At 42.6% G+C, this 18234-nt stretch overlaps 2 protein-coding genes across 9 annotated transcripts in view; both read right to left on the bottom strand.

The window, feature by feature from the left end:
• Positions 1 to 62: 62 nt before the first annotated feature.
• Positions 63 to 11456, bottom strand: LOC113027747 (NLR family CARD domain-containing protein 3-like). 4 transcript variants are annotated; one of them, XM_026177506.1, is made up of 12 exons: positions 11342 to 11456; positions 10646 to 10754; positions 10231 to 10344; positions 9713 to 9791; positions 9342 to 9564; positions 5828 to 7625; positions 5558 to 5725; positions 4140 to 4313; positions 3807 to 3980; positions 3508 to 3681; positions 2293 to 2339; positions 63 to 1752 (listed from the first exon to the last, which is right to left on the bottom strand). In XM_026177506.1, exons 2-12 carry the CDS (start codon positions 10732 to 10734, stop codon positions 1190 to 1192), a joined length of 3603 nt encoding a protein of 1200 aa, XP_026033291.1. In that variant the 5' UTR covers positions 10735 to 10754; positions 11342 to 11456; the 3' UTR covers positions 63 to 1189. The 4 variants fall into 4 exon arrangements, with proteins under 4 accessions (XP_026033291.1, XP_026033290.1, XP_026033293.1 ...); XM_026177505.1 differs by lacking the exon at positions 10646 to 10754 and having other exon boundaries at positions 11342 to 11362; XM_026177508.1 differs by lacking the exons at positions 10231 to 10344; positions 10646 to 10754 and having other exon boundaries at positions 11342 to 11390.
• A 1104-nt stretch (positions 11457 to 12560) lies between these two features.
• Positions 12561 to 18234, bottom strand: part of LOC113027748 (V-type proton ATPase 116 kDa subunit a-like) — a 28960-nt gene continuing 23286 nt past the window's right edge. For all 5 annotated transcript variants that reach the window (XM_026177509.1, XM_026177511.1, XM_026177513.1 and 2 more), the window contains one exon: positions 12561 to 14594. In XM_026177509.1, the coding sequence (XP_026033294.1) occupies positions 14501 to 14594 (94 nt within the window). In that variant the 3' untranslated portion in view covers positions 12561 to 14500. The remainder of the gene's footprint in view (positions 14595 to 18234) is intronic.

The raw sequence follows: 18234 nt of genomic DNA, 5'->3' as shown, positions 1-18234 counted from the left end.
GTCATTAGAGTAATACCATATTTTGTTGCATTTAGCAAATAAGACGTACAGCAACAAACAGCTCTGACAATGGTCCAAGACAGATTTATTTCAGCATTTAAGCTACACATGAGTGAATCATAACGATCTGATAATTTACAGTTTATTCAAGTAAATAGGGAGTCCTCTTCTTCAAAAGAGTTGGTGTGAAGTTTCACTAGGTTCTCTGCTGCGACCAACAGTTTTTATAGCATACATGATTCCCTTAGGCTGTGTCATTGAAAACAGTGCAGATAATACCCTTCTCTTTATTTATACATGAAGCCAAGTGATACAAACAGCAATACAGGCATGTATTAAACGTATAAAGGCCTGGATGTCCTGTAATGCTCTTCTCCTTAATTTTCCATCTTTATAGTCTATTAGTTTCACGTTTATTGTCATTGGTGTTACCCAGGCTGAAATACTGTTTCTCACCAGCCTCTACAGTGCAATAGTCAATACAATTTAAAAAAGAAAAAGTTTTAAAAAGAGCAGTAAAAAATCGTAACAATAAATGGGGATAAAGAACATAAAATCTAAATTCTAAAACAAACAAGTCTAAACAGTCACACTCATACAGGTAGCAGCAGCCCTTTCACAGAAGGGGGTTGTTAAAGTAAGTAGTGTGTGTATCTGGGGAGTATATTGTGTGTGTGTGTGTGTGTGTGTGTGTGTGTGTGTGTGTGTGTGTGTGTGTGTGTGTGTGTGCAGATAGGGGGCATCACAGTCCGATTGTGGATCTTACAGTGTAGCTGTGTGAGTAGCTGAGTGGATGGGGAGGGGCCAAAGTACATTTATCAGTCCCACAGTTTGTGCAAAGAAGCCTTCCAGCATCCTACTGGTTCTGCAGCTGATGCTCCTGTACCTCTTGCCAGACGGCAGGAGGAAGAACAGGCCATGAGACGGGTGGTGGGGGTCTCTGATGATGGAGATAGCTCTGTGTATGCGGCCCTGTTTGTAGATCTCCTCCAGAGGCGAGAGAGGGGCACCAACAATCCTCCTGGCAGTCTTAACAATGCTATTCAGTTGTTGCTTCTTACAGGACTTGCAGCTGCCAAACCAAGATGTAAAACTTTGTGTCTGTTATAGTCCATTATAGTCCATGTTTGTCAGTTATCTTCAAATTATAAAATGCTTCAAATAAACGTGTAAGGAAAGCAGTTTGTCTCTAGTCTTCTGCATCCATCTGACATAGAGACACAGAGTTGTAAACACCATAGGTGAACTCTGACCGTATCCTGAAGATAGGATAAAGAGGTTCGGTGAAGCTGCAGTGGAACGTGTGGATGTGTGTTGGTGTATCAAAAATGATTCTGTAGAAGGATACAGTGCCAGCAGACCAGTCCAAATACACTCCCACTCTGTTCGTTTCAGTGGAGGGAGCAGGGCTATCTATGATCCGGACTGAGTTATTATGCCATGCAGAATAATTGTCAGCAGAACAGTCCAGACTCCAGGAGATGTTGTTCCCACCAATACGACTGTCAATACCATCACCACTCCTTTTAATCCCTCTGTAAGTCACTCCTATAGATACCAGCCCACTCCAGTCCACCTCCCAGTAACAGTGACCAGTCAGGCCACGTGTACACATCAGCTGGTACCAGCACTCAAACCTCTCAGAGTGATCTGGATACAGCCATTCCTCGTCGTCATCTGTCACAATGTTGTTTTCTGTCAGGTAAAGGTTCCTGTGTACTGTGTTCGGGTCCATTTTGAGTTCACAGGCGTCTGACGGCAGATCAAAATGAAAACAGAACCGTCAGAACCGTCCACAGAGCCAAGCACTGATGCCAGTCACATCACATGACTGCATCACCACGCAGATCACATGACCCAGAGCAAATTAATCCATTGTTATATCAAATTATTTTATACTACAGCTTCAGATAAACAATTAGTAAATGTACTGCAAGTCAGCAAGTTTAAGGCATAAAATCTTAAAAGGTAAAATCTTTTTGCCAACTTAATATTAAGAAATGTGATAACAACACATCGGTGCTAAAACATGAAACAAATCTTTTAACTGTGAGCTAACAGAGTTCAAAGACATTTGGTAGGCATCAAAGAAATGATACAAACTCTACATAATCAAGTTTGATCATAAATGTATTTAAACCTTCACAAAGTCCAGGTCATAGATCTGTCTTTTCTTTAGATGAATGACACTCGGTGTGTGTATGTATATATATATATATATATATATATATATATATATATATATATACATAAGCTCATTTTAGCTTCATTAATCAAGCTAAAAACACTTACATTTCCTCAGTCCTGGTTTCAATCGTTGAGCTCCGCAGCTGTCCAGCCTGGAATAATAATTCAAACAAAGAGACATGAAAATGTTTTCATACATTCGTTGGTTTTGTTTAGCTGAGTTTGGAGGATAAGCAAGACACGATGTGCTTGACTAGCTAAAAATTTGCATCTCAGAACAGTATTCTGTCCTCTAAAAAAATCTGATTTATTACTTCCAGGCTGGACGACTGTAATTCATTATTATCAGGAAGTCCTAAAAACTCCCTGAAAAGCCTTCAGCTAATCCAAAATGGCTTCCTGTTAAATCCAGAATTCAAAATCCTGCTCCTCACATACAAGGTCTTAAATAATCAGGCCCCATCTTATCTTAATGACCTTGTAGTACCATATCACCCTATTAGAGCACTTGGCTCTCGCTCTGCAGGCCTACTTGTTGTTCCTAGAGTATTTAAAAGTAGAATGGGAGGCAGAGCCTTCAGTTTTCAGGCCCCTCTTCTGTGGAACGAATTGTGGATTTGGGAGAGAGAGACAACCTCTCGACTTTGAAGATTAAGGTTCAAACTTTCATTTTTGCTAAAGCATAAACTAATGGCTGGATCAGGTGACTCCGAACTCTCCCTTAGTTACAGTGCAATGGGCCGAGGCCTCCGTGGGCTTCTTCACTCCCCTCTTCCAAATCTCTAAATGTTTATACACCTCTCTGCATTTAATGGTTAGTTATGATTCATCTCTGGCTCTCTTTCACAGCGTGTCTTTGTCCTGTCTCCCTCCCCTCACCCCAACAGATGGCCCCGCCTCCCCCGAGCCTGCTTCTGCTGAAGGTTTCTTCCTGTTAAAGTTAAAGTTTTTCCTTCCCACTGTTGCCAAGTGCTTGCCAATAAGGGTTTGTTTGTTGATTTTTGTAGGGTGTTCACCTTACAATATGAAGCGCTTTGAGACAACTGTTGTTGTGATTTGGGGTTACGTAAATAAAGTTGAACTGAACTGGATTGAGTGGGTGGCTATGGTATTGTTTGACCTTGGTAAAGACTTTTCTGATGGGTTTATTGCCTCAGTCACTTGTATTAAATAGAACATGATGTTTGTTTTGTACACTCTTGCTCCAGTTAGGGTAACCAAAAAATGTTTTTACATGTGACTGACAGTTTGCTTGTAGTATCCATAGGTTGGTTTCTGAAGTCTTAATTTGAATAAGGTTACGAGCACCTGTCTTCCTACCTTAGAGAGTCCAATCTGCAGTGTGGATCCTGCAGTGCAGCAGAGAAGAGCGTCACTCCTGTGGGTCCTGGGTGATTATAACTCAGATCCAGCTTTCTTAGATGAGAAGGGTTTGAACTCAGTGCTGAGCTCAACGAAGCACAACCCTTCTTTGTTATCAGACAACCTGACAAGCTGTAAACATTTCAACATCATTGGGTTTATCTGTTTGAAATTTTGCATTAACTGTAGAAAATGTGTGATATGACAACATTAAAAAACTTGAAATAACAAAAAACAAAAGCATATTCTTATCTAACCTGAGAGTTTCAAGTTTGCACTGAGGACTCTTCAATCCACAAGACAGCAGCGCCACTCCTGAGTCCTGCAGGTCATTATTGTTCAGGTCCAGCTCTATCATACTGAATGACTGGCAACTGAGGACTGAAGCAAGAGCTTCACAGCTTTCATTCGACAGGCTACAGCCACCCAGCCTGAAGAAAAAAAAGAATTCAGTAAAATTTATAAGAAATCCAGCAAAATAGAATTTTCAGGACAAACTAGACCCTTCAGATTCTGAATGTTAGGCACCACAGGTTCAGAAGTGCTGATTTGAATATGAATGTTGTCACATGTTGTTGAAAAGCTCTTACCTGACAATCTTCAGTGTACACAGTTGACTCTCAAGTGGCGTGAAGAGATACGTGACTGCTAAATCCGTCAACTCATTATTATTTAGATCCAGCACTTCCAGAGTAGAGGACTGACTGCTGAGAACTCTGGAGAGAGTTTTACAGCTTCTCCATGAAAGCTCGCAGCCATTTAGCCTGAAGACATAATATTGAGCATTCATCAGAAATGTGGAATAAAAAAAATACAGAAAAAAAACAAAACAAATTTCAGCTCGTACTAATGAGAATTATTGAAAAATATTTGAATATAGATTTATTCATTCAGGGGTAGGTTCAGGTTACTATGGTGTCATTCATCGACACTATACATTTTCAATACAAACAGAGATAACAGAAAAGCATAATATTGCATAATGAAGAAATAAATAAAACCAAAAATGCCTCCTCTGTTTCACAATTTGATTTAAAATCATGTTAAATGAAATCATCATGGTTTATTAAGGTGGAAATAAGACAGCGTTGTGAAACATGACTAAGCTTCTCAGTTTGTTTCAAAGTTCAGTTTGGAATCTATAATTGTTCCGAGGTATTTGGACATTACACCATCGGACCTTTAAGGGACATGATCTTGAAGAGCACAGCCTCCATTTATTTTAAAACCACTAACAGGGAATCTAGCCATTTTTTTAACACTATTTGATTTTATTAACTGAAGTCCCCTCATTTCAGTGTTCCTGTTGAGATGTATACTTTAATTATATTTAATTAAATACAATTACATTTAAGTATTGATTATTCTGAGCTCTTGATGTCCCCATTTACTGTGTTTTTCTGTTAAAGGTAAAGAACCCACATTAAACCTGTAATTCAGCGTTTGTTTGGGGTTGTTGTTTGTTTTTTCAGAAATGAATTCTTCTTATTATATAAAATTTAGATTTAGATTTATTGAATTACGTTTTTTGGTTGCTGTAATACAGTGGTTCTTTTAAGAAAAAATAAGATCTATGTTTTTCTTCTTCCTAAGATAATCTATCAAGCTATCAATCTATCTATTGGGCTGTCTGTCTGTCTGTCTGTGTGACCTGTAAATTGTGCGAACTGCAGCAAAAGAACGTGGATTAGAAATAATCATCAGTCTATTTGTATGCTATTTAGCACCAAGAATATTCACTGAGTAAAGCTTTTACTTTGATCTGGCCATTATTAGATTATGGGGCCAAGTTTAGACCTGAAAGCACAGAGTGGCCTTTAATGTTTAAATGGATCCAGCTGAAAGTTTAAGAGTCTCAGTGTGCAGCCATCACACTAAAAATTAATGGTAAGTATGAAAATACACATATGAACTTATGGAGATTAACAGTTTCCTGACTTTCCCTGTTTCATTTTCTAACCTATATATTTAAATAATACAATTTTAGTGTAAAAATTCTGAAACCAACCTGAGAACCTCAAGTTTAAAGTTTTTCTCCAGATCTGCAAACATTGTCCTTATGCCTGAATCATGCAGGTTGTTGTAACTCAGGTCCAGCTCTTTTAAACTAGAGGACTTGCTAAGAACAGAGGACAGTGCTTTACAGCTTCTGCTCAAAAGGTTACATCCAATCATCCTGATGGGGTAAGGAAAAAAACAAGTAGGAAGTTAATCATTTTTTCTCTTTCTTTACAGTATTTAAAGTGACAGTGACTTATCTGGTCGTGCATGAACATACAGAGATTTACTGGAAGCTTTGACCACTGGCAGCAGCCACATAAGACCTTCTTCAGAAGCAGAGTACTTCCTCAGGTCAAACTCATTCAAATCTTTTTCTGAAGACAGTAAGATGAAGACCAAAGCAGACCACTGAGCAGGGGATAGTTTAACCGTGAAAAGATTTCCTGATGTCAACGACTGTTGGATCCTTTCCACTAGAGAGTGGTCGTTCAGCTCATTCAGACAGTGGAACAGGTTAATGCTTCTCTCTGGGGACAGATTCTCCCCAATGTTCTCCCTGATGTACTTGGCTACTTCTTGGTTTATCTGTGAGTTTACGCCTATCTCTTTGAGTAGTCCTTGTAGGAGAGTCTGATTGGACTGCAGTGACAAACCCAAAAGGAAACGTAGAAACAAGTCCAAGTAACCATTTGGACTTTGTAAGGCCTGTTCCACGGCACTCTGGTAGAAGAGTTTCAGTTCATATTGATTAGGCTTTGACATCTGAGTGGTTGTTTGCTCCTCTTCCAGCAGGTTGATTCCAGAGTTGATGAAGGTCAGATGGACGTGAAGAGCAGCCAGAAACTCCTGAACACTCAAATGGACGAAGCAGAACACCTTGTCCTGGTACAGCCCTCGCTCCTCTTTAAAGATCTGTGTGAACACTCCTGAGTACACTGAGGCTGCTCTGATATCAATGCCACACTCTGTCAGGTCTGATTCATAGAAGATCAGGTTTCCTTTCTGCAGCTGATCAAAAGCCAGTTTTCCCAGAGATTCAATCATCTTCCTGCTCTCTGGACTCCAGTGTGGATCTGTCTCAGCTCCTCCATCATACTTGACCTTTTTCATTTTGGCCTGAACTACCAGGAAGTGGATGTACAGCTCTGTCAAGTTCTTGGGCAGCTCTCCTCCCTTCTTGGTTTTCAGCACATCCTCCAGAACCGTAGCAGTGATCCAGCAGAAGACTGGGATGTGGCACATGATGTGGAGGCTTTGTGATGCTTTAATGTGGGAAATGATCCTGCTGGCCTGCTTTTCATTCCTGAAACTCTTCCTGAAGTACTCCTCCTTCTTCGAGTCAGTGAACCCTCTGATTTCTGTTATTACGTCAACACATTTAGGATCAATATGACTGGCCATTGCAGGCCGCGTGGTTATCCAGAGTCGAGCAGATGGAAGGAGTTTTCCTCTGATAAGGTTTGTCAGCAGTGCATCCACTGAGGTGGACTCTGTGACATCAGTTAGGATCTTATTATTTTGAAAGTCCAGAGGAAGGCGACACTCATCTAGACCGTCAAAGATAAACACAACCTGGAAGTCTTCAAATCTGCAAAATTCTGCATCCTTTGTTTCAGAGAAGAAGAGATGAACGAGTTCTACCAAGCTGAACTTTTCCTCCTTTAATCCATTTAGCTCCCTGAAAGTGAATGGAAATGTAAACTGGATATCTTGGTTGTTTTTGCCTTCTGCCCAGTCTAGAGTGAACTTTTGTGTTAATATCGTTTTCCCAATACCAGCCACTCCCTTTGTCAGCACTGTTCTGACTGGTTGATCTCTTCCCAGCAGCGGCTGAAATATGTCTTTACAGGCGATTGTCTTTTCTAACCTCGCACGTCGTCTAGATGCTGTTTCGATCTGTCTGACCTCATGTTCGTCACTGACCTCTCCGGTCCCTCCCTCTGTGATGTACAGCTCTGTGTAGATCTGATTGAGAGGTGTTGGGTTTCCTACTTTAGTAATTCCCTCAAACAAATGCTGGAACTTCCTTCTAAGATTTAATTTGAGTTTATCCTGGCAAATGGATGCACCCACTCCTGTTGGACAAAAAACAAATGAGATGGTGTTAAAATTTCAGAACAATGAACAGCTGGTCAAAATTTAAAATATGAGGCTTTTCTAGCAGAGGATAAAATATAATCTGTTTGATAACCACGACAGCTGTGTGCTTCTCTGTGCTTCTCTTGGGCTGGCTGCTTCAGTCTGTATGCCAAATATCACTGGGCAAAATAAGAAGCCCAAGTTGCTCAGCAATGCCTCCACTGCGGAATTAATTCAATTCAGTTTTACCTATACAGTGCCAAATCACAAGAATCGTTTCTTAATGACTTGCTTTGTGAAATAAAGGTCACATTGACTCATCAAGTACTTTTAAATATACTTGTAATGTTTGTACAGACAATGACTAACCGTGTGGATGATTTCTTATTTTTAGACTCATTAAATAGTACGTTAGCCGCAGAGAAATCACTGGGTTATAGTGTCATATCCCAGTCGTTGTACACGACTACGTGCACCCACAACAGACTGAGGCTTTGCATTAGGGGTGGGCGGTATAAACAGTATATGGTAGAAACAATATGAATTTGACCAACGGTAGGGATTTTGACTATACCGCTCTACTGCGATAGTGCATGCTGATGATGTCATCAAGTGCCTGTTTTGGTCAAAAGCATTGCAGCAGCTGCAAGAAAAATCATCTGCAAATTATGCCAGCGACAGTAATAGTGAAGAGATGAAGCACTTTTGGAATATGAGGAAAGCCAAAAACTGTGCTTCCTCCACTTCTGTACCATTGATTCATTAATGCTGAATTCTCTGGCAGCTGCTCTATTCCCATGTTGTTGCAGTATATTAATGACTAACCTCGTATTGTGGATGGATTATCTCAGTTGTTCTCCTGACTGAAGTTTGGTCCATTTAGAGCATCCTGCCATGCGATTGCATTTGTCCCTAACCATCGGGAACCCTCATGTTAACTTTTATCGATTGGAAAAAAGTTAGCGTTCATCCTCCAGCTTCACTGTGTTTATATATATATATATCTGCTATATATGCTAACATAGCTGTGTCGCTAGCAATCACGTAGCACATCATTATATACCAGCTAGCCCAACTTCAGTAACCCTACAAACATCACTGCATGTTTAGGTGGAAGCTAGCGAGCTAACTTCCTGCTAACTTCTAACGCTGTTGAATTTAATAAATTCTGTTTTCATGGATGCCTGGATGTTAAACTTAATTGTTACACCTGGTAAAGCAGCAACACTGATCATTTTATTAAAGGTGAAATAATTTAGACAGTTTTTAACTCTCAGTGATGCTGCAGTGTTTGTTTGACTTTGGGACCTAAAGTGGACGGAGTTTAGGACCCAGATTACTCTGCGAGGCTCCTGACTACAGTAGCCGTAATGCTCCAACAATCCATCAAGCAGTGCGGCTTCGTAGCTTACCAAAGTCGTACTACAACATTTTTGACAGATTTTTGAGCGCCGTGTAGCACATGAAATCGGTTTGAGGTCAGTGAGCACAACCAGAATTCATACATGAGACGCACCGGATTGTAAGGCACACTGTTGATTTTTGAGAAAATTTACGGACTTTAAGTGCGCCTTATAGTGCGGAAAATACGGTATACAGAAGAAAATAAATTGTGATATATATCGTTACCGCACATGCTTCAACCTATACTGCGATATGGATTTTAGGCCATATCGCCCAGCCCTACTTTGCATCAGTGGGAGTGCCCTTACTGCTCTGCAAACAGACAGCCAGCTCCTCCTGGTTCATCCCCCTCAGAAAGTCCAGTGTGATCTTCACAAAAGCCTCCCTGGTGCTCCATGTCTGCTCTTCAGCCTTAGAAGCTAACACATCCTCATCCTCGCTGTCCTTCTCTGGGCAGGTGGAACGCTGCAGAATCCTCTGAAACCTTTTAAGCTCATTCTTCACAAAAGTGATGATGTTCTCTTCAAGCAGCTGGAAGACAATATTATAGGAAATTATCTTTCAGCATTTATGCATGTATTTATTTATGCATTGTGCACATATTCTCCTCTGTCAGGGGAATGTCATTGAGCCAATTAGAAACAGAACAGTGATGAAAATGTGCTTTAGACTTTCCCACCATAAAAACTGAGTCCAACGTTGTTTGATGCTGCTGAGCAGACTGACAGCTATGAACCTCAGACTTTTGTTGCCTGACTCTGCGAAGAGAGCGCACACGTGCACACATCCACAATTAACATTATTAAATGCAGTAATGGTCAGTAACACTATGGATCACTGCATAAATAAACTGAAAGTTGAATATGTACACAGTTATTTCTGGTATCTGTCCTCTGATCGGCACATATTCAGCACAGCACGGACCAGTAGGTAACGATAAAGGGTCTACAGGTGTCTACAGGTGTACGTGGGATTAATGAAATACTAACTGAGCCAAATGAAATGCAGAACAACAGTAAAGTGGGCGGGACACTGACAGTTTACATCAGCTAAGTGTAGGAGTGAGGACAGCAGTGTGCTATGAGACGCTCACAAGTCCCTGATGGAGTGGACATTTAACCCTTAGGTGCAGCATTAGTGATGTTTTTGAAAACAAAGAGGCAGGGCTGATTGCTTTTATGACTTTCAAAATGTTACCTTTTGTCAACAGAGAGGTTCCCTTCTTTGAAATTTAAAGGCGGGTCCATAGACCAGTCACTTTTCATGGACATAGAGCTGGACAGAGGAGAGCCTGCTAACTGCTTCGGCATCCTGGTAGGGAAACAGCATACTGTATATTAAATTTCAAAGATATCAAATCCAGTCATTATGTGTCAATGATTTTATTATACTTACTTTCTATTTGTAAACATTTGCTTTAAAACTGATTTTTTGGATAAACAAATACATAGAGGGACATAACTTGGTGAAGCCCACATGGTTACTCCACTTCCTTTACAACATGGCTCACTGTGTTTGCCATGGGGGGAGACCCCCACAGAGCATTGCCTCAGGATTATTTTAAAATGAAATAGTACTAGTTTGTATGCCGTATAAGAAGTTCTTGTCTCACCCCGTAGCTTCATTGCCCAGGCAGGCTTCCATGCTCTTGGCATGTTTAGATGGTGTGCCCCCCTCCTCTGTGTCTCCACACTGACTCATGGCTGAGTGGACCACAGTGTCTTAACACATGAACACACACAACAACATGAATGCTGGGCAGCTCAGTTACGAACACGACACTGTGCTGGATAATAAAGTTAGCGCCCAAGCTCATGTCATCACCTGTTCACTCACACAGCTCAGCAGCAGCTAGTTTCTGTATTTCACCTGGACCCACAGAACGGGAGCATGATCAAAGTCGACTTTGATCATGCAGAAATAGAGTCATATTAAAACATACCGACATCAGATAAACTATATCCAGTAGAATGAAGATGCACAAATACGCAGGACGCCATCTACTTCCATTAGATATTTGCATCCTATGCTGTGAGCTGTTATACTCCACACTGTGCCATTGGCCCGATATTACTCATAGCTTGATAGCGCAAAGCATGTTATGTGATTAAACACTGCAGATGGAAATGTATTATATAAACTATGAAACCAATGAAACGACGCTGGGCCCGCAGTTCGGCCCACTCCCTGCTGACTGTATCTGCCCTCTTACCTGTTCAGCTGTTGCACATTTTACATACAAGCTCAAATGTACATTCAACATTGTTACGTTATGAGTGGTGCTCGGTAAAAGAAGACTTTTAAATACCTTGTAGCCAGAAAAACGAGCCGCAGCTCTGCGTAGAAATGAAACCGAAACTGTTTTCAGTTGTGAAATGAGGAGAGAGCTCAGCAGTGACACCCTGAGGCAGAGACGTGATCACTGAGATGTGACCAGAATTATTTCAGTGGTGGATTTCCACAAAATCATCTATTCTTAGCCATTTTATTTACAAAGCAAGGAGAGACGGGCATTTGTCGATAGGCAGATTTGGAAAGGATGTGCAGATGGAAGCGTACTAACAAGTAAAGGGGGCTGAAAAAGGCTCCCGGAGGAGCTGATTAAGGAAGACAATTGGAGAGGAGGATGAATCAGGAAGTGTAGAGGAAGGCGGAGGAAGTGAGAGCCGCTGTAAAGAAGTCGATGCAAAGCTGTAGTAACCTTGGCCAAGATACTAACCCCGGTGGTAAACGGTCTCTGATGCATCCATCAGAGTGTGGACGCTAGAAAGAAAGCACCACTGCATAGAAAAAGTGTGAATGGGTGTGAATAAGGCATGTTGCATCAAAGTTTCAGTGCTCGGGGAGAGTATAAGAATCAGGAGAAAAGAATGTTTCCTATGGGAAAGATTCATGGATGCAGTGAAGGACACGCAGAGGGCTGATGTGAGGAAGGAGGATGCTGGAACGGGGGAGATGGAGGCAGATGATGTGCTGTGGAGACGCCAAGAGGGAGCAGCTGAAAGAAGACGTTTTCCTTTAGAAAAAGCCTGCAGTGACATCTGTGGTCCGACAGCATGGAGGAACTTTATATACAGTCAACAAGTTGCCCTGCTGTGGTATGGTGGAACAAAAGCAAGGAATGAAGCTAATCATAAGGATCAACTTCTGTTCATCAGAGAGGAAAACACAAAAACTTGTGTGTAAAACAGACATTTCTACTCTCTAAGGTTTATGTGACTTTCTGGGAATGCTGGTTTTATTTTACAGAGAACTGATGGATCATTAGGATTTCTTATTTCCTATAAGATGCTGTGGAGCGCCTACGATTGCAGGTGAAGGCACCATGGTGATGTACCCCAACAGGAAGTTGTTAGTCTGGTTGAAAGGCGGAAACTAATCGGAAATCTATCACAATAAAGTGTTCGGACTTATCATCTATTTACAAAAGAACACACACACACACACACACACACACACACACACACACACACACACACACACACACACACACACACACACACACACACACACACACACACACAGCATGAATCCCCAGGTGTCTGTTTATTATTAACACATTAACACTTTACACTTCTTGTCACTGTTCAACATCAACAGCACGTCTGATTTTTTTCTCATCCAAATGGAAACACGAGTTCATTACAGCACTTCAAATACACGTTCCCATAAAACTAAACACAGGGATGATGAAAATCCAGTTCAATAACAGCTGTGGTGATCAAACCAACATGAATGCCGACTAACGGCTGACTAAACCTTAAATCTCAGACATACTCAGGAGTTGGAGATGCTGGACGCTGATTTCAAACCATTAAATAAAAGGCTAAAGAAACAAAGGACAGTCCTGAAGTCTATATGTGATATTATCTTCCAAGCTTTGAAACAATCAGAGGTGACGGTACAGAGTTTGGACAGTTCCCTCTTTAACTGGTTTACAGCAGGAAACAGAGACGGAGCAGGTTACAGCCATACACTAATTCAAACCAAACATTCACTTTAAAAGCTGCAATGAGATTATGATTCTAATGCTGATATCACATTGTTAAAGATGCTTTAATCCTGGAATACGTGACCTGTGAAAACACTCATCACAGCTGAGGTGTTGTCACTGCAGGAGCAGGATCTTCAGTGGGTTCCCAGTGAAAACTCTCCCAATAATCACGGTCTGCGTGGAATCAGTCCTGAGAGTGCAACAGCTCGACTCACAGCAACAAACAGCTCAACGTGCTGTTTCATGTGCAACAACAGCCTTAGTTTGTGATCTAAACTCTCAAAGATGGAGACGTGCATGTGCATAAAGTCTCCTTTGATATGTGAGCATGTGTGACTGAACTGGCAAAGTATGTGACAATGCATCACAGGTGATGTACGGGGACTAAAAACAAATGCTTGTTTAAAAAGTTAGAATCAAACGGTGAGAACCTCGTCACTGTGTAAGATGGACACTTACAGGAATGATCACAGTTGTGATCGAGCAAAGAAACATCACAAAATATCTGACAAAGCCGACTGGATGTTGCCTCACTGAGTCAAAGTTACAAAACCTACATTCTGTATTTCCAGTAAGCCAAAGCATTTATCATGAGATGTACCATGTGATAAGAGATCTGACATATGTACAGCGGAGTAGTGCTCCACCACTGGGGAACCAAATATTCATACAGAGCTTAATCAGTTTAAAATCATTTAGGGAGTAAATGAGCGATCGCAGCGCCGCCCGATGTTAGGGCCAGATTTAGTGCTAGTGTGAAACCTTCTGCTGGGGTTCACCAAAGAGGGCAAAGCTCCACGTTCACATACGAAGCTGCCATCAGATTATTTCAATGATTACCTGCAAAGAGCAACACAGACGACTGGAGCGAGGTGTGTCCTCACAGAAACAATACAGTGTAAGCACAGGTTTTACACACATCTGTGTGAAAGCAGCACAGCAGCTGATGAATGAGAGCAGGTGGGGCTCGGGTTCAGCTCGGGTGCAGCTCGGGTGGAGCTGGTCTCCAAGGATAGAAAGATGATCCAGGGAGCAGTGAGCTGTAAGCAGCATGTGAGAACTATTGACGACAGTCACACAGACAGACGACTTTATGTCCTTAAATCCAGCGAGACGCGATCATTTATTTACGTTTGATTGTATATAAACTTGTGGGCGACCGATGATGCACCTCTGCATACACGTAACTGCTGCATATGAAAATATTCTTTTGTTCAGCTTGATTTGACCTTTGTGAAAATGTTTGGACTGATTGTGTGATATCTGTGTTTCAGTCTAAATGCAAAGACCAGGTTTGTGGGTATAAGCCCAGGAGTACGCTTCACTTCACAGGGACTAAACTACAGCTCATACACAATAAAGCTTCACAAAGTGCCACCAGGGGGAGACAAAACACTGCACTGGGGCTCATGCACGGCCACACAAACACAGGACGGGATCACTGAAGACTGTGCTGGATGGGCCGAGGCCCGATCACTCGTCGAATCTTCCCTCCAGGATGCTCTCGAACGAGAAGGGGACAAACTTGAAGCCCTGGCCCGAGTAGAACTTGTTCTGGAACTCAACCCTGAAAGAAAAAGAGAGAAGACTGTTTGGTTAAATATCCACACAAGCATGTATGAAAGTTGTCCCGTTAAAGCCTTTTTAAACTAGTCAGAAGCTCCACATGTCTCCAGCATGTACACCCCAGAGCTGGTTCCTGCCGCTTGTTTTAGCCCCGCCCACAGAGGCTGTTTCTGTACTTGTGGCTTTAAATGAAACAAGCCGCTGCTGCCCACACCCTTTCCAGTGCTCTGCCTTTCCAGCCATTCCCAGCAACGGAAAAGAAGATAAAACTCAAATTGGGAGTTTGGATTGAACCTAAATGCAGACACAATGTTATTTATATAGCAACAGTGCACAGCAACAGTCATCTGAAACCCACAAGCAGCACTTTGATGTTGGTCAGTTACAGCAGGAGGAGGAAAGAAGTATTTATGTGTTATTATCAAAGCAACCTCAGTGGGAGGAGAGTGGACGAGAAGCGATCTGAGTTTTATTTGGGCTCTAAAGTCAGTGACAGTTTGGTCAGAGATGATGAATAACCCGACCAATCAGGTCCGAGGGCGTTCTCACAGCTACAGTTCGTTTACTTTGGTCCAAATCAGCTGATGAGTTTGTAAACTTGTAGCGTTGTAGTTGCACACTTCACTTCCTGCCTAGCTCCTGGAGTTTGTTTGGAGCCGTACCATTTTCACTTAGGGCTGTCCTCATTAATGTCTGTGTGTAGAGTTATTTTGAGCGGACAGCAAGTTGACACTGTTACACAAGCTGCACACTGACTACTTTACATTGTATCAAGTGTCATATCTTCAACGTTGTGATGAAAAGATATAACAAAATACTTTTTCTCACTTTTGTGAGATACAGCATGTACAAGGACGTTTAAATGGAGGAACACGCCCTCAGCTCATCCATTATTGAGACATTTATGATGAAGCAATCAGGTGCATCAATAAGCTGACAGCCAAAGCCATTGTTCCAGAGACAACTCCTTTTCCAAACATATTCTTCATGCACATCGGCTCTGTTTTAATCTGGGACCTTCTGGTGTGGTACCGGTACAATCGCTCCATTGCTCTGACTGTTGCAAACAGAACACACTGCAAAGAAGTCTAGAAACCTGCAGCACGTGTATTGTTTGACCTCAGAGCTTCAGAACATCACTTCTGTTCAGGACAAAAACAAGTGAGGATGATAAAATTCATCTGTCCGTGTGTGTGAGGCATTCCAGTAAACCTTCCCACACAGCCGCTGAATTATTCCCCGACCAGCAATGTGAAAAGGATGATCGTAAGTGTGTGTGTGTGTGTGTGTGTGTGTGTGTGTGTGTGTGTGTGTGTGTGTGTGTGCGTGCGCGCTCTACAGGCTTTAAAATAAAATGATGAAGCAGGTCAGTTCGAGACTTCATGTGTCTGATACTTGGAGTTTAAAGCATTTAAAGCACATGATTGTGAAATAAAACTGCTAGAAGGACCTGACGGTTCACTCCGTGTGACTCACCTCATTACAGTCTGTCACGGGCTGACTCAGTATCCAACCAGCCGCTGTGTTTTTTCCACAGTTAGGATTCTGAAAGCCTCCGGCCCTGACAACCCGTGATGACTTCATTTAAGAGGAAAAGCTAAGATGGTTGCTGGCCTCGGTCAGCGAGGGAGTGCCCAGGAATGTTTCCCGGCTGTGGCAAATATTTGGCCTTCCAGAGATGTGAGAGGGCAACACTTAAACAGAGGAAAGAAACGAGCGCTCCTCTCATCTGCCTCGCCACGCTGCCGTGGAAACAGATTCCTGAGCCTAACGTGCGCGACGCTTTATGGACTGTGGTGTGTTTGTGCAGACAGCTCATCAGAATGTGTGTGTGAGGCGTGAACAGCTCAGGGGAACATGGAGGTTCACTTTGAACATCATCATTTCCACTCAGTCACTCAGCTGTGTGAAAAATACTCCGGTGCTCCTTCTGAAGCTTACAGAGGTGTGCTGAGCGACACACTGACGCTTCATGAACCTTCACTGTGTGTCCCTGTGGGTGATTGAATAAGAAATATCTGAAGTTGCTCCAGACTTAGATACGAACAAAAGTGATGTACAGACACGGCCCAGGATGCAGGAGAAACACAACACATCACAAACACCAAACCTCTGACTTGTTCATCGCCCGTCCAACACTAACTGTGGCTGAGCGTGGGGAGGTCGATCCAACGTTAAATCCACACTTTCACATTCAGCTCTCTTCCACAACCATCTCCTGCTTCTTCCTTCTCCCATCTGTGGATAAAACCCTGAGATACTTGAACTCCTTCACTTGGGGCAGCAAATCCACTCGGTGGGCGGTCGACTGAGGACCACAGCCTCACTAGTGCTAACGCAGTACTCGGGTGTGAACCGCCCACTGTGATCAAGAGGTCATCAGTCAACAGAAGCACCCGTCTGAAACAAGTCCGACTCACTGCAGGACACCACACACACTGCAGACAGCAGACAGCATAGTTTGAGGAACTTTCAGCAGATGCTGTGACGTTACTGTCAACCCTTCTGGGGATGATACTCGTGCACGACCGCCTTAAACACCTAAAGTAACTGAACATCATGATGTGTACCGTTCAGACATGCTGGGAAACAACGCGTTTCTGTCACGTATCCTGCTGAACAAACTCTCCGTGTACGAGTCGCGCAGCTCTCACAGATCATGTCGCGACTGAAAAGCCAGAAATGCCAACTTTGTAAGAAACATTCATTGTTGATGGACGAGGTCCAACAGATACCTTTGCCATACCATACCTTTGCTATAACAGGTCACATGAGCCAGACACACACACACACACACACACACACACACACACACACACACACACACACACACACACACACACACACACAGTGACCAGCCTACATGCTTAGATTATGGGGATGACATCATTATTGGAGGCTGCCAGTGCTGCCCCTCAGCCTATGGACGCAGCTATGGTACGAATTTGAAAATCCTCAGTGGTTTTCAGAGAAGTTGACCTTTGACCTCATTAGGTCGTCGGGATTCAAAGTTGTCCCGTCACCTTCTTCTTAAGCTGTCATATTCACTTCAGGCTGCGCTCAGCAGGGGGTCGCCATGGTGAGTGCCCCATGTGTGCGGTACACAGGTAGGACTAGACAACACAAACTGAAGGACTGTTCAGAGTGTGGATGTAACACAGCTGTGCTGGAGCAGCGTCCACCTCAGCTTCTTATACAAATCAGCCTGAGAGGAAAGGCTGAGCATTACCACTGTGCCTCTATCCAACAAAAACACACAGGCCATCCTCTCTGAACAATGACGTAAACTCTGTGTGAAAGCAGACGTGAAGGATTAAAGAAAATAAACACAAAGCTTTCACAGAGCGTTCCTTTTTGCAGCAGACCAACTCTGCCAGCCTGAGCGGTGCTGTGGTTCGTTTGTAGACAGCCCATAAACGACTCTGTAAAGCTACCAGCTCAAACACCAACTGTAGTGCCAGTGTGTTACCCTGTGAGTTTTGCCACTTGCTACCAGGACTTCTACCCGACACGAAACAGTAATGTAAATTTCATCATTAGACGACGAGTTAAAGTTATCGTGCTGTCGTCTGTAAGTCTGACAGTTTTGTGCGACTCTTCCGACTCGTCCACGGAGCCACCTCACTAAAACGCACCAGAGC

The sequence above is a fragment of the Astatotilapia calliptera genome, chromosome 8, assembly GCF_900246225.1.
Source record: "Astatotilapia calliptera chromosome 8, fAstCal1.2, whole genome shotgun sequence".
In the NCBI taxonomy this organism is placed as follows: domain Eukaryota; kingdom Metazoa; phylum Chordata; class Actinopteri; order Cichliformes; family Cichlidae; genus Astatotilapia; species Astatotilapia calliptera.
The sequence above is the reverse complement of the archived record's forward strand: the minus strand, read 5'-3'. Positions and strand labels throughout refer to the sequence as shown.

What these genes read in the sequence shown, in the direction of transcription:
- LOC113027747 (XM_026177506.1), bottom strand. Translation starts at nt 10,734, where the DNA reads ATGAGTCAGTGTGGAGACACAGAGGAGGGGGGCACACCATCTAAACAT. An exon ending in CGTTGGACTCAGTTTTTATG is followed by an intron (nt 9,565 to 9,712) that starts GTGGGAAAGTCT and finishes ATTGTCTTCCAG; the next exon opens with CTGCTTGAAGAGAACATCAT. An exon ending in TGCAGATTGGACTCTCTAAG is followed by an intron (nt 2,340 to 3,507) that starts GTAGGAAGACAG and finishes TTATTATTCCAG; the next exon opens with GCTGGACAGCTGCGGAGCTC.